This window comes from Salvelinus sp. IW2-2015, linkage group LG18 (assembly GCF_002910315.2).
Source record: "Salvelinus sp. IW2-2015 linkage group LG18, ASM291031v2, whole genome shotgun sequence".
Lineage (NCBI taxonomy): Eukaryota > Metazoa > Chordata > Actinopteri > Salmoniformes > Salmonidae > Salvelinus > Salvelinus sp. IW2-2015.
Genome location: NC_036858.1, coordinates 5,354,069 through 5,370,072, shown reverse-complemented (window position 1 = coordinate 5,370,072; position 16,004 = coordinate 5,354,069). Strand labels below are relative to the sequence as shown.

General features: G+C 43.2%; 1 protein-coding gene and 1 pseudogene across 1 annotated transcript; one reads left to right on the top strand and one right to left on the bottom strand.

The window, feature by feature from the left end:
- The window catches only part of LOC111977565 (interferon-induced protein with tetratricopeptide repeats 5-like), an 11,258-nt pseudogene extending 9,953 nt beyond the window's left edge, over positions 1-1,305 (bottom strand).
- A 7,815-nt stretch (positions 1,306-9,120) lies between these two features.
- ch25h (cholesterol 25-hydroxylase) lies at positions 9,121-10,455 on the top strand. The gene has a single exon (XM_024008275.2). The coding sequence runs from the start codon at positions 9,161-9,163 to the stop codon at positions 9,917-9,919; it is 759 nt and encodes a 252-aa protein (XP_023864043.2). The 5' UTR covers positions 9,121-9,160; the 3' UTR covers positions 9,920-10,455.
- The last annotated feature ends 5,549 nt before the right edge of the window (positions 10,456-16,004 follow it).

Here is a 16,004-nt window from a genome sequence, read left to right as displayed (position 1 = left end):
GGTAGCTAAGTGCCAACAACAGGTAGTATATTATGTTACATTTATTTTATCTTTTGATATTTCAATACATATTTTGTAATTTGTATTTCACCTGCCCAAACTAGATTTCATGTAGCCTATTTTGTAAGAGTTTATTTAGAAATACTTTTATTTAGTATTTTTTAATACAAATATATACTTGCAAAGTAACACCCTCTCCATCTTATCCTCTCAGCCTCCATAAGTGCCATCTCATGCTTATCAAATTGTTTCCCCTTTTTTTATCCTTAATTGCCAGTTCTTTCATGTTTTCATGCTATTTGGTGTTCTGGACTGTGGTCGTGTGGAAGTCAGCAAAGAAACTCTGCATGTTTCCAGTCTGTCAGTCCTGAGTTTGCTAAATACATTTCTTATTAGAAAAGAGTTTGCAGCAGAAGCAGAAGAGGCTGTTGTTTCTTTCAGAATACACCGACCAGAATTACACCGACCAACTTCAAGGTCTTCCTGAAACACTTCCTGAAACACATTACACTCATTCCTTGGGAAAAACAAAGTCAGTGGTACCTCACTTGGTCCTCTGCAAACTAGTTGTGTCCGAATTCTGTTCAGTCAGAAACTGAAGGCCAGTCAAGCAGAGGTCTTGTAGACAGAGGTTCATGCCTCAGCAGCAGGATTGTGGTGGGGATGCTGCTACAGACATTTTTAATGGAGAGCACACAGGCATTAGTTTACACACGTTATTCACGAGCATCTATAGTGGTGGAACATCCCACATACATACCCAGTAATAATAAAATCATCATTGTTACCTACAATATGGAAACTTAAAACTTTACAAAGGGAAATTATTATAATCTTGTTTATATGTTATGCAGGTTGCACGCATAAACACATGTGCCGTGTACCCACACACACACAACACCACAGCGTGCGCGTGAGCACAAACACACCTGAAGAATCCTGCTGGTGAGAAGTGGAAGCAAATGGGTCTTCATCTCCATCCTCTATCCTCAGCTCAGACAACATTTGTTGAGAGGCCTGTGTGGCTGAGGAGTGGATGGGCCCCTCGAATGCCTGAGGCTCCAGAGATCGATCTCTTTGAAGAGGCCTGCGAGGAGGTGGGATGCTCCTCATCCTGAGGCTCTGAGATCATTTCTGAGGGACACCTGTGTGGGCTGAGGAGGTAGATGGCTCCTCATACCTGAGCTCCGAGATCATTTCTGAAGAGGCCTGTGTGGATGAGGAGGTGGAGGCTGCCTCATCCTGAGGCTCCGAGATCATTTTCTGAAAAGAGCTGTGTCGGCTGAGGAGGAGGATGGCCCTCATCCTGAGGCTCCGAGATCATTTCTGAATAACAACTGTGTGGCTAGGAGGTGGATGGCCCCTCATCCTGAGGATACCGAAATCATTTCTGAAGAGGCCTGGATGGATGAAGGAGGTGGATGGCTCCTCATCCTTGGGCTCCGAGATCTTTCTGAAAGGCCTGCTGGTGGATGAGGAGGTGGATGGCCTCATCCTGAGGCTCCGAGATCATTTCTGAAGGACACCGGTGTGGCTGAGGAAGTGGATGGCTCCTCATCCCTGAGCTCTGAGATCATTTCTCTGAAGAAGGCCTGATGGGTGGTCTGAGAGAGGTGGAGGCTCCTCATCCTGAGGCTCCGAGATCATTGTCTGAAGGAGGCCTGTGTGGATGAGGAGGTGCGATGGCTCCTCATCCTGAGGCTTCCGAGATACATTCTGAAGAGGCCTGTGTAGGCTGAGGAGGTAGGATGCTTCCTCATCCTGAGGCTCCGAATCATTTCTGAATACACCTTGTGGCTGAGGAGGTGGATGGCCCCTTCATCCTGAGCTCCAGATCATTTCTGAATACACCTGTGTGGCTGAGGAGGTGTGGATGGCCCCTCATCCTGAGGAATCCGAGAATCATCTTCTTGAAGAGCCTGTGTTGGAATTGAGGAGGTGGATGGCTTCCTCATGCCTAGAGCTCCGAAGAAAATCTTTCTGAAAGAGGCCTGTGTGGACTGAGAGAGGTGGATTGGCCCCTACATCCTAGGCTCCCGAGATCATTTCTGCGAATACCACCTGTGTGGCTGAGGAGGTGGATGGCCCCTATCCGTGAAGGATCCGGATCATTTTCTGAAGAGGCCTGTGTGGCTGAGGAGGTGGGATGGCTCCTCATCCTGAGGCTCTGAGTCATTTCTGAAAGACACCGTGTGGCTGAGGAGGTCGGATGGGCTTCTCATCCTGAAGGCTCCGAGATCACTTTCTGAAAGGCCTGTGTGGCTGAGGAACGTGAGTGGCCCCTCATCCTGAGGCTCCAGATCATTTACCTGAATACACCTGGTGCTGAGGAGTGGATGGCCCCTCATCCCTGAGGAATCCCGAGATCATTTTGAAGGGCCTGTGTGGATCGAGGAGGAGATGGATGGCTCGCTCAAATCCTTGAGGCTCCGAAGATCAATTTTCTGAAGAGGCCTGTGTGGCTAGAGAGGTGGATGGCTTCCTCATCCTAGAGCTCTGAGATCATCTTCTGAAGACACGGTGTGGTGAGCGGAATGAGATGGCTCCTCATCCGAGGCTCTTGAATCATTCTGAAGAGGCCTGGCAGGGATGGCTTTGAGGTGGATATTCTCTGATAGTTGGCGAGTGGATGGCTCCTCATCCTGAGGCTCGAGATCATTCTGAATACACACCAGTGTGGCTGCAGGAGGTTGGATGGCTCCTCATCCTGAAGGCTCCGAGATCATTCTGAATACACTATCGATGGCGAGGAGTGGATGGCCCCTCATCCTGAGGCTTCCGAGATCATTTCTGAAGAACCGTTGTGCGTGAGGAGGTAGATGGCCCTCATCCTGAGGCTCCCGAGTCATTTCTGAAAGGCCTGTGGATTGAGAGGATGGATGGCTCCCTCATCCTGAGGGCTCCTGAGCATCATTTCTGAAGAAGCCTGTGTGGCTGAGGAGGTGGATTGGCTCCTCATCCTGAGGCTCGAGATCATTTTGAAGCAGCCTGTTGATGGACTGAGGAGGTGGATGGCTCCTCATCACTGAGGCTCGAGATACATTTCTGAAGGAGGCCTGTTGCGCTGAGGAGGTGGATGTCCCCTCATCCTGAGTTCCTGAGATCATTTCTGCAAATGCTGATGTGCTGAGGAGAGGGGATGGATGCTCCTCATTCTGATGGCTCCGAGATCATTTTCTGAAGAGGGCCTGTGTGACTGAGGAAGTTCACGCACTTGCTCCCCATCCTTCGAGGCTCCGAGCATCAATTTCTAAGACACTGTGGTGAGCTGAGGAGGTGGATGGCTCCCTCATCCTGAGGCTCCTGAAGATCAAGTTTCTGAAGACACCTAGTGTGGCTGCAGGAGAGGTGATTGCTCCTCATCCTGAGGTCTCCGAGATCCATTTCTGAAGAGGCCTGTAGTGGCTGAGGGAGGTGGGAGTGCCTCATCCTGAGGCTCCGAGATCATTTCTGAAAGAGGGCCTGTGGGCTGAGGAGGTGGATGGTCCTCATACCTGAAGCTCCGTAGATCATTTTCTGAATACAGCCTGTTTGGCTGAGGAGTGGAGCCCCATGAGCGGATCAATTCTGGACCTGTGAGTGCGAATGAGGCGGCTGGATGGCCCTCATCCTGAGGCTCCAGCATCATTTTGAATAGAGGCCTGTGATGGCTGAGGAGGGTGGATTGCCGCTCCCTGCCTCCTGAGGAGTCTCTGAGATCATTTCACCGATGCCTCGGTGTGGAGTGAGGAGGTGAGATGGCTCCTCATCCTAGGGCTTCTCTGAAAGACATTTCTGAAAACCAACAGGCCCTGACTGCACTGTAAATCTGCAACAGTTTACTAACCACTGTGCTTCCAGTAATGCACTGTAAATTCTAGAAATACAGCATGGTACTCTAGTCAGGTGGTCCAGTAATATGTTATACATTTTTGTTACAGTAAAGGTCCTGTACATCTACAGTCATTTACTGGCTTCTGTGCTGCCAGTAATTTACTGTAAATTTACAGTAASATACTGGCTACTGAGCGGCTGAAATGTTTTACAGTGTAGGCATCCACATCATTCATGTTYCCTGAGTGATAGTGAACCCATGCAAAGTTAGYATAGGTKACCAGTAACTCTGTATCATCCTGTCTATTCTTCAATGCACTCTCAGCCTTGTGGAGATACTCAAGAGCACTAACATTGTTTTCCTYCAGGTGGCTCAGAAAGGCTAGTAAGTTGAAATATGTGGCATGGTTCGAAGTGCAGATCTTCATGATGCAATCCAGGAGTTTTTCAGGAAGGCTGTCCAGTTCCTTAATGTCAGCCTTGGAGTGACACTCAAGTGCTTTCAGCTTGACTTCCATATCTGCCTTGAAAAATACAATTATTTCTATCCAGCATTTGAACTGTTGTTGGCACTTCCTCCTCCCAAGGTGTCGAACCATAAAGCAGAGTGTCACATAATCCCATTTGAGCCCAAGGTAGTCAGGTTAATCAACACCCTCTCCCCTGAGTCCTGACAGGCACTATCTGCCTCCTCTCTAGCTTTTCACACACTTACACTAATGCCTAGCTCCCTCTACTGCCCAAGCATGAATGTTGCACTAGCGCTATCGAAGATGCTGTGTGTTTATTACTGTTTTATGTCAAGTCGATCATACAAATAATAGGTATTATTAGCAATACTAAATTACAAAAACGGTATAGGCTAAATAAATCATGATTTTAARGAGAAATATCACAGGTGATGCTAAAGTGTGCCTTCAGTTAATTCATGAAATACAATAAAAATGTAACATATATATTTATATCGCATCGAGAGATCATGTTTGTTTTTCAGAGTAAAATTCTTAATCCAATACCTCATCTTGTTGAAAACAGCCAGTTGTTTTTTTTAAATATTGCCTAGAGTGAAGGAAAAGCAGCCAACAAATGCTCAGCATATGTGGGAACTCCTTCAAGACTGTTGGAAAAGCATTCCAGGTGAAGMTGGTTGAGAGAATGCCAAGAGTGTGCAAAGCTGTCATCAAGGCAAACGATGGCTACTTTAAACAATCTCAAATGTTAAATATACTGTATTTTGATTTGTTTAACACTTTTTTGGTTACTACATGATTCCACATGTTATTTAATAGTTTTGATGTCTTCACTATTATTCTACAATGTAGAAAATAGTAAAATAAAGAAAAACCCTGGAATGAGTAGGTGTGTCCAAACTTTTGACTGGTATTGTATATATATTTTTGTGCTAAACAGGTTGGGCTCAAAACTGCCCCACCTGCCCTGAATTACGGCTCGCCACCGGTCCTGTGGTTTATTTATGATCATGTTTTCATTATAGGCCTATTGTCTGCACGGAGCCTATGGGCTTTTATGCCCAGCAATAATTGCCCCTTGGRGATTTAAATATTATGAATTCAATTGAATTGAACCCACGCATCAAATCAAATCAAATGTTATTTGTCACATGCGCCGAATACAGTGAAATGCTTACTTACAATCCCTTAACCAACAATGCAGTTTTATGAAAAATTTGTTTTAAGTAAGTAATAGATAAGTAAAAAATATAAATAAAAATAATTTAAAGAGCAGCAGTAAAATAACAGTAGCAAGGCTATATATACAGGGGGTACCAGTACAGATCAATGTGCGGGGCACAGGTTTAGTCGAGGTAATTAGGTATTACGTACATGTAGGCAGAGTTAAAGTGACTATGCATAGATAAAAACAGAAGAGTAGCAGGCAGCGTAAAAGACGGGGTGGCGGGGGTGACAATGCAAATAGTCTGGGTAGCCATTTGATTAGCTGTTTCAAGGAGTCTGATAGCTTTAGGGGGTAGAAGCTGTTAAGAAAGTCTATTGGACCTAGGAACTTGGCGCTCCGGTAGCCGCTTGCCGTACCAGTAGCAGAGAGAAACAGTCTATGACTGGGGTGGTTGGAGTCTTTAGACATTTTTAGGGCCTCCCTTTGACACCGGCCTGGTGTAGAGGTCCTGAATGGCAGGAAGCTTGGCCCCAGTGATGTATTGGGACGTACGCACTACCCTCTGTAGTGCTTTGTGGTCGGAGGCCGAGCAGTTGCCATAGCAGGCAGTGATGCAACCAGTTAGGATGCTCTCGATGGTGCAGCTGTATAACTTTGGTGTGCATCTGAGGACCATGCCAAATCTTTTCAGTCTCCTGAGGGGAATAGCCTTTGTTGTGCCCTCTTCACGACTGTTGTTGGTGTGTTTGGACCATGATAGTTTTTTGGTGAAGTGGACACCAAGGAACTTGAAGCTCTCAACTGCTCCACTAAAGCCCCATCGATGAGAATGGAGGCGTGCTCGGTCATCCTTTTTCCTGTAATCACAATCATCTCTTTGTCTTGATCACGTTGAGGGAGAGGTTGTTGTCCTGGCACCACACGGCCAGGTCTCTGACCTCCTCCCTATAGGCTGTCTCATCATTGTCGGTGATCAGGCCTACCACTGTTGTGTCATCAGCAAACTTAATGATGGTGTTGGAGTCATGCCTGGCCATGCAGTCATGGGTGAACACGGAGTACAGGAGGGGACTGAGCATGCACCCCTGAGGGGCCCCTGTGTTGAGGATCAGCGTGGCAGATGTGCTGTTACCTACCCTTACCACCTGGGGGTGGGCCGTCAGGAAGTCCAGGATCCCAGTTTGCAGAGGGAGGTGTTTAGTACCAGGATTCTTAGCTTAGTGATGAGCTTTGAGGGCACTATGGTGTTGAAGGCTGAGCTGTAGTCAATGAATAGAATTCTCACGTAGGTGTTCCTTTTGTCCAGGTGGGTAAGGGCAGTGTGGAGTGCAATAGAGAYTGCATCATCTGTGGTTCTATTGGGGGCGGAGTGGGTCTAGGGTTTCTGGGATAATGGTGTTGATGTGAACCATGACCAGCCATTCAAAGCACTTCATGRCGACAGACTTGAGTGCTATGGGTCKGTAGTCATTTAGGCAGGTTACCTTRGTGTTCTTGGGMACAGGGACTATGGTGGTCTCCTTGAAACATGTTGGTATTACAGACTCAGACGGGGASAGGTTGAAAATGTCAGTGAAGACACTTGCCAGTTGGCCAGCGCATGCTCAGAGTACACRTCYTGGTAATCYRTCTGGCCCTGCAGCCATGCGAATGTTGACCTATTTAAAGGTCTTGCTCACATCGGCTACGGAGAGCGTGATCACACAGTCGTCCGGAACAGCTGATGCTCTCATGCATGCTTCAGTGTTGCTTGCCTCGAAGCGAGCATAGAAGTAATTTAGCTTGTCTGGTAGGCTCGTGTCACTGGGCAGCTTGCAGCTGTGCTTTCTCTTTGTAGTCTGTAATAGTTTACAAGCCCTGCCACATCCGACGAGCACTGGAGCCGGTGTAGTAGGATTCAATCTTAGTCCTGTGTTGATGCTTTGCCTGTTTGATGGTACGTCAGAGGGCATAGCGTGATTTCTTGYAAGCGTCCGGATTAAAGTCCCACTCCTTGAAAGCGGCAGCTGTACCCTTTAKATCAGTGCGGATGTTGCCTGTAATCCATGGCTTCTGGTTGGGATATGTACGTACGGTCACTGTGGGGACGACATCGTCAATGCACTTATTGATGAAGCCAGCGACTGATGTGGTGTACTCCTCATTGCCATTGGAATATGTTCCGTAATTCTTCCAGTCTGTGCTAACAAAACAGTTCTGTAGTTTAGCATCTGCGTCATCTGACCACTTCTTTATTGACAGTCACTGGTGCTTCCTGCTTTAGTTTTTGCCTGWACGCAGGAATCAGTAGGACATAATTATGGTCAGATTTGCCAAATGGAGGGTGAGGGAGAGCTTTGTACGCTTCTCTGTGTGTGGAGTAAAGGTGGTCTAGAGTTACTGTGTTATACCATGTCGATTCGAGAAATTACTAGTGTAACAGAAATTACACAAATTTCAGCAGGAAGCAGGAATGTCAAAGATGCTGTTTTGTCTATGAGATCCTGTCTCTTATGCTTCTTACCTCATCTTTACTGTTGAAGGCAGCGAGTAGTGTGTTGGCCAGGTACGCTGACAATTGATACACAGCCGAAACCTACCCACTCCTTGGCATAGAATCCAAAACTTCAAGTTTCCATTCTGCCAAAAACTTTACAACCAATTTTATAACGTGAGTACACAACAGTCCCCTCAACAACWGAATGGATTTGCAGAATATAAGATGATTCAACTTGACCACTTGGTGGCGTAGTGTACTAGATAAAGAGGAAAAGGAAAGGGGTAAGATGAGGRAGGGAGCAGATGCTCTTTAGGCAAATGTTCAGCCAAAATAGAACAGAGAAAACAATAGCATTCTACTATTCTATCGAATTACAATGTTAAGCAAGTGACATTATTTTATTATTCATCATGGCTTTGAGAAATTCTCAAAGAAGTTGCATTTCTTCATATGCACAAAGTAGGGAAGTTCTTCAGCCAGTATATCCCCAAAACATTTRTCACACTTGTGACTGTCTACAAACAGTTGAATGCCCTCTTGCTCATTTACATACTGTATAATCGAATAAAACACATTTCTAGTTATGAATGTATTTATTTAATGATTATATTGATATTTTGTATAATAATACTCTACCCTGCCCCTTATTGACTGCTGCCTTACAGTATGTGCATAGTCAATGAATACTGGTCACTTTAATAATGTTTACCAACTGTTTTACCCACTTCATATGTATATCATGTATTCTAGTCAAGGCTCATCCTATATAACTACTGCTGTACACATCTTTTCTATTCATATACTGTCCATAAACACCATTATTTATATATATATATATATATTCCGGACTCTGACATTGCTCATTCTAATATTTCTTAATTGCCTTTTATTTTGGGGATTTGTCTGTATTGTTTTGTACTGTTAGGTATTACTGCACTGTTGGAGCTAGAAACACAAGCATTTCGTTGCATCTGCGAWTACATCTGCAAATCTGTGTACGCAACCAATAAACTTTTATTTGATTTCCAATACAGGCACCCAGAGCAATCTTACTCAGAGTCAGATAACTGGGCTAAGTTAAAAGGCCCCAGAATGTTCAGGAAGTCTTTATACGGAGCATCTGGGGGCGGATACTTTTCATACCAAACACATAAAAGGGGAGAGACAGCTTTGGCAGGAAGCTGTTTGAACAACGCTTTTCCAGCTTACGCACRCACAAGCCTGAACACAATGCTTCTACAGAGCCTATGGGATCTCATATTGGGGTATCATGCGTGGCTCATGTCGCCTTTCTTCCCTGTGCTTTTCTCACTCAGTGTCTACCTCACCTTCTGCCTGCCCTTCGTGGTGCTGGACCTCCTCTCCCCCAGGCTGGCCTGGATCAGGACCTTTAAGATCCAGCAGAAGAGCCACGTCTCCTGGACTATGATGTGGAGCTGCCTGGCTCACTCCCTCTACAACCATGTGGTGTTCCTCTTCCCTCTCACTGTGCTGCACTGGTACTGGAGACCAGCCAGCTTCATAGCCGAAGCCCCCGGGATGCTGCGTCTCATCTGGGACGTGGTCGCCTGCCTCCTGCTCTTTGACTTTCAGTCTTTCGTCTGGCATATGCTGCACCACAAGGTGCCCTGGCTGTACCGGACATTCCACAAGGTGCACCACAAGCACACAACAACCTTCGCCCTGACCACTGAGTACTCTGGGGCCTGGGAGACCCTGTCTCTGGGCTTCTTCGCGTCGGTTAACCCTCTGCTGCTGGGCTGCCACCCCCTGACAGAGATGCTCTTCTATGTACTGAATATCTGGCTTTCTGTGGAGGACCACTGTGGCTATGACCTGCCCTGGTCCACGCATAGACTGGTGCCCTTTGGGCTCTACGGTGGAGCTCCGCACCATGACATGCACCACCTGAAGTTCAAATCCAACTACGCTCCGTACTTCACACACTGGGACAGGCTTTTTGGGACCTTGTACAAGAGCTCTGACTGAATTTATGCACAGAAGAAGGTGCAAATGGACATGTTGAATATCTTTTATGTTAAAAGAATGGGATACCGAGTGCAGGCACTTTGTGATGTATTGTATCATATGCTGATGTTATTTATCATAGTTAAGATAGAGCTGTTTTAATCAAAGTATTTATTTCACCGAATGTGTTATTTATTATAGCTGATTTTCTATGACTCTTGTATATGAAGGTTATCGCTAAAGATTCATGCTATGGACTCTACGATTTACAAACATATATTGTTGTATGTGGATTAATTGTAGGTCACATTTCAAAACTGAAAACATGAACCAGTTTAGACCTTTGATGCCAGTTAACTGAACTATCGGAATGAATTTGACTGGGATTGAATGACTGAAGACTATTGAAATGTTTGTGTTAACTTCTCAGTGCTACTGGGYGAGCAACACTGAACAAAATGTTCAGCTGTTTCAAGCTGTATGCATTATTAAAACGGGATGAACCCCTCATTTTTGTTATAAAACAAGAAGCAATAAAACTAATATCAGAAATCGTCTCTGTGGCTCGCTGTCATTAATCTACATTATTCATAAGCCTGTTAGTTTATGTCCTTGATTTATAGAGATGACAGTTTTCAGATTTCTTTTAGAACAAAGCTGCGTGCAGAGCAACCATGAAACAGTCTACCAGATGGTTCTATATGATACATACATATTTGCAAGTTCAAGCACCATACTTTTGCATTGACATGCTGGAATGGCAGTTTTTTAATTGAAATGGCAGTTAAAACATTTATTGACCAAAATGTTGACCACATTTTGTTGTGTTACAGCCTGAATTTAAAATGGATTAAATTTAGATTTTTTGTCACTGGCCTACACACAATAATGTCAAAGTGGAATTATGTTTAAAAAAAAWWAAAAAAWTWTTTTTTATAAAAACATGAAAAGCTGAAATGTCTTGAGTCATTAAGTATTSAACCCCTTTGTTAGAGCAAGCCTAAATAAGTTCAGGGGTTAAAATGTGGTTAACAAGTCACATAATAAGTTGCATTGACTCTGGGTGCAATAATAGTGTTTTACATGATTTTTGAATGACTATCTCATCTCTGTACCCCACACATACAATTCAATTATCTGTAAGGTCCCTCAGTTGAGCAGTGAATTTCAAGCACAGATTCAACCACAGAGACCAGGGAGGTTTTCCAATGCCTTGTAAAGAAGGGCAGCTATTGGTAGATGGGTAAAATTTTGAATATCCCTTTGAGAATGGTGAAGTTATTAATTACACTTTGGATGGTGTATCAATACACCCAGTCACTACAAAGATACAGTCTTCCATCYTAATTCAATTGCCGGAGAGGAAGGAAACTGCTCTGGGATTTCACCATGTGGCCAATGGTGACTTTAAAACAGTTACAGAGTTTAATGGCTGTGATAGGAGAAAACTGAGGATGGATCAACAACATTATAGTTACTTCACAATACTAACCTAAAAGGACAGAGTGAAAAGAGGGAAGCCTGTACAGAATCAAAATATTCCAAAACAAAAAAATGTGGAAAAGCAATTCACTTTTTGTCCTGAATACAAAGTGTTATGTCTAGGATAAATCCAATAAAACACATTACTGAGTACCACTCTCCATATTTTCAAGCGTAGTGGTGGCTTCATCATGTTATGGATATGTGTCACGGATCCCCCCCGCTGCACCAGTTCTGAAGGTCTACGTCACCGACCTAGACCTGTTTCTCATTACACACACCTGGTTCCCATTTCCCCTGATTAGTAATTGTATATATGTGCTGTCTGTTCACCATTGTCTTGGTCAGTAATTGTTCCCATGTCCGTTGGTCTTGTGAGTACCTGTGCTTTGTTGTTTCAGCTTTYGTGTTGTGTGTTGTGTGTACTCGTTATTACGGGTCTCATCCCGTATAGTGTTGTGCACTTGTTATTACGGGTCTGGTCCCATGTATTGTTGTTACGGGTCTTGTCCCGTATATTTATTAGAGGTTTTACCTCGCTCTTTTGTTTGGGTTACATCCCTGTGTGTTTGTATACGTGTTTGTTTTGTGCTTCGTCCCCGTGCCTTTAAAAAAAGATAAAAAAAGAAACAGAATAGAGCTAATACAGGGAAAATCCTAGAGGAAAACCTGGTTCAGTCTGCTTTCCACCAGACACTGGGAGATGAATTCACCTTTCAGCAGGACAATAACCTAAAACACAAGGCCAAATCTACACTGGAGWYGCTTACCAAGAAGACAATGAATGTTCCTGAGTGACCGAGTTACAGTTTTGACTTAAATCTACTTGGAAATATATGGGAATGGTTGAAAATAATGGACAAATGTTGCACAATCCAGGTGGGRAAAGCTTTTAGAGACGTACCCAGACAGACTCACAGCTGTAATTGCTGCAAAAGGTGCTTCTACAAAGTATTGACTCAAGGGTGTGAATATTTATGTAAATTAGATATTATTTCAATATATTTGCAAACATTTCTAAAAACATGTTTCACTTTGCAAGGATGAAGACGCGTAAGATTTTTTTTAAATCCATTTTGAATTCAGGCTAACACAACAAAATGTGGAATAAGTCGAGAGGTACTTTACAGATATTTTACAGTTTTTGCATGTACATTGATTGGTTGATTAATTGTATGCTACACAAAGATAAACAGCATACATTTTTCTAAACTAATCCAATCTGTTAGTATTTTCACTTATTGCACACGTTACTGAGATGGTAGTTGCAGCTTAGATTGAGGCCGTCTCAATATTCAATCTTCCCTACCCTAGCAGTCATTCTGAAAGAAGGTGATGAGAAATTCCACTTGTTGGATAGCCTAACTCTGGCCGGATTCTAATAGGAATTAAACATCACATTGCAAACCAGCATAATGTGACTTGTAATCCAGGAGTTTCCCAACACCACTGTTAGGATATAACTAGGCCCTAAAAGAAAGGCAGSTGTCTTAATTACATTTTAAAGGACATTAAAGCTGGTGGAACTGTTCATTGAGGCTTCTAGGAAGAACCCTCCAAAAATAAAAGGGTTCTTGGTAGAACCCTTCATAGAGGGTTCTAGGAAGAACCTTTAGATAATAAAATGGTTTTTGGCAGAACTCTACATAGAGTTCTAGGTAGAACCATATACAGGGGGTTCTTTGAAGAACCCTACATCGTGTTCTAGGTAGAACCATCTGCAAAGGGTTCTACCTAGCACCTTTTTTTTCTGGCAATCAAATTTAGATTCTACTAGTGGTCCATTAGGGCTTATATAAGTCTGATGACTCATGAATCCTGTTCTCCAAGTGGAAAGTTTATTCTTACCAATGTCTCAATGCATTGGAAAGTCCCTCTCTCTGGGGAACCAAGCCATGTGCTATTCTGTCCATGATCAGGTGATCTCATTGTGAGCAATAGAGGTTGATACACATTGCTACATCCAGGAGTTGTTCGTCCACCATGTGACCTGACCAGGAAACAAGAATGTATACAGTAGCACATACTCATTTTATTGTTTCTAACAAACAGTTTACTTTCTTACTTTATATGGACAACAGTATCCATGTTAATTAGGCCCTTTCCAATGTTACTGAAATCAGATGAAAGAGCCAAAAGTCCCTGTTGACACGGATGCAGACATTTCCTGACCTCTCCTCACGAGGGGAAATACAGAATGAAGTCCACTACTTACAAAGAAGCTGTAATCAACCCTTTCACCCTCCGAATATCAAAATACGTATGAAGTCGCCGATGCCTCATCTAAAAAGGGAAAGGACAACTTTCTGAGATTGACAATGGGGAATTTCCCATAAATAATTGAAGATTTGCTGGCCTATGCAAACACATTATAATATTGTATGATTATATCTTTGTGAATGTACAGATGTAGGATCTTAATTTGATYACACATTTTTGTTGATGGGAATTTTCCTGCATAGCAGGAAATGCAAACTTGTAGTGAATTCAAGGTTTAAAGAGGCTTCTAAAGTTAGCAAATTCAGACTTGATTTGCCCTAAAGAAAAATGTATCAACCCCTACAAAAAATGCCCATGAATTATATCCACATTTCCTGTWGCTGCAGGATTATTTTCCTGCTGTAGCAAACTGCCTCAAATTAAGATCCTACATCTGTAGGATTCGCTGTGAATGTTATTATAGCCTTTGGAGCAGTGTTTTCCAGATAGTGGTTTACGGCCTATACTGGGTCACCACAGGTCCATGGGTTGTGATCAAATCTGTGATGTGGTCAAGTCTGGATTGTGTTAATAGGAGGCAATGCCCACTGGGCAAAAACTGGTTGAATTAACGTTGTTTCCACGTCATTTCAACCAACAAAATCAATGTGATGATGAATCAATGTGGAAAACTAATTGGATTTGCAAAAACGTTTAACCTAAATTCAATGACATGGTGACATTTTTGGTTGATTTTACATTCAATTCACATTAGTTGACAACTCAACCAAGTGTAACAGTATAACTTTAGTACGTCCCCTCGCCCCGACACGGGCGCGAACCAGGGACCTTCTGCACACATCAACAACAGTCACCCACGAAGCATCGTTACCCATCGCTCCACAAAAGCCACGGCCCTTGCAGAGCAAGGGGCAACACTACTTCTAGGTTTCAGAGCAAGTGACGTAACTGATTGAAACRCTACTAGCGCGTACCCGCTAACTAGCTAGCCATTTCACATCCGTTACACAAGTATAAATTAAAACTTGACCTTGAACTCAGTGATTGAACAAAGCCCGGTGAGTCAAGGGTGACCTTAAGGTCCCCGGAACCACTATTTGGCACTATTTGGCACGATATCACCCATACTGAGAATAGTAATCTTCCAAGTCTACTATTCCCTGTTGTGGCAGGTAGAATAGTGGTTGAGAGTGTTAGGCCAGTAACCAAAAGGTTACTGGTTCAAATCCCTGAAATAACTAGGAAAAAAATCTGTTGATGTCCCCTTGAACAACACACTTAACCCTGATTGCTCTGGATAAGAATGTCTGTTAAATGACAATAAGATAATGTACTTTTACAAACAAGTGGCATGGTCCTCTGTCTCTTCCCAAACCAAATTTGAACCAAATTGCTATGTGGAACTGGTACTCTCTGTATATTGCCTCGATATTGTTATTTTATTGTGTAACTTTTTATAATTTTTTACTTTAGTTTATTTGGTCGATATTTTCTTAAGGGCTTGTGAGTAAGCATTTCACAGTAAACTCTCTACCTGTTGTATTCGGTGCATGTGACTAATAAAGTTTGATTGATTTGATGTGTTACTTCAGAGGTTTCAGCCCTCACATCACTCTGAATAATTATTTGTTTTAGATAGATAGATATCAGCACCATCTTAAAGTGAAGCGCTAAACATTGACATGGTTGGTGGAACATCCATCAAAATAGGAGTCAAATAAACACCGGAACACCTTAAAGCTGAGGGGCCAGAGGTACACTATCAGGTTTCAACTGCGAGATGTACAGTAGTAGAAGATCATTGATGAGAACAGGAAGTGACATTGAGCAACGCGGTTGGTAAAGTACTGTAGGATACGACTCACAGGAGTAGCTATTCACACATAGCCTGATGGAAAGAACCACCATGAAAATATTGTTTCTGCCTGCACCCTCATAGCAGAGTCTAAACACCATCATCCTCAGGGTAATATCCACACAGTACCAAGTCAATGTGTGGGGGTACAGGTTAGTCCGGGTAATTTGTAAATGTACACCACCGTTCAAAAGTTTGGGGTCACTTAGAAATGTCCTTGTTTTTGAAAGAAAAGCTATTTTTTTGTCCATTAAAATAACATAAAATTGATCAGAAATACAGTGTAGACATTGTTAATGTTGTAAATTACTATTGTAGCTGGAAACTGCAGATTTTTTATGGAATATCTACATAGGCGTACAGAGGCTCATTATCAGCAACCATCACTCCTGTGTTCCAATGGCACGTTGTGTTAGCTAATCCAAGTTTATAATTTTAAAAGGCTAATTAATCATTAGAAAGTCTTTTGCAATTATGTTAGCACAGCTGAAAACTGTTGTTGGCTATTCCATGCGAGAAATTGCCAAGAAACTGAAGATCTCGTACAAC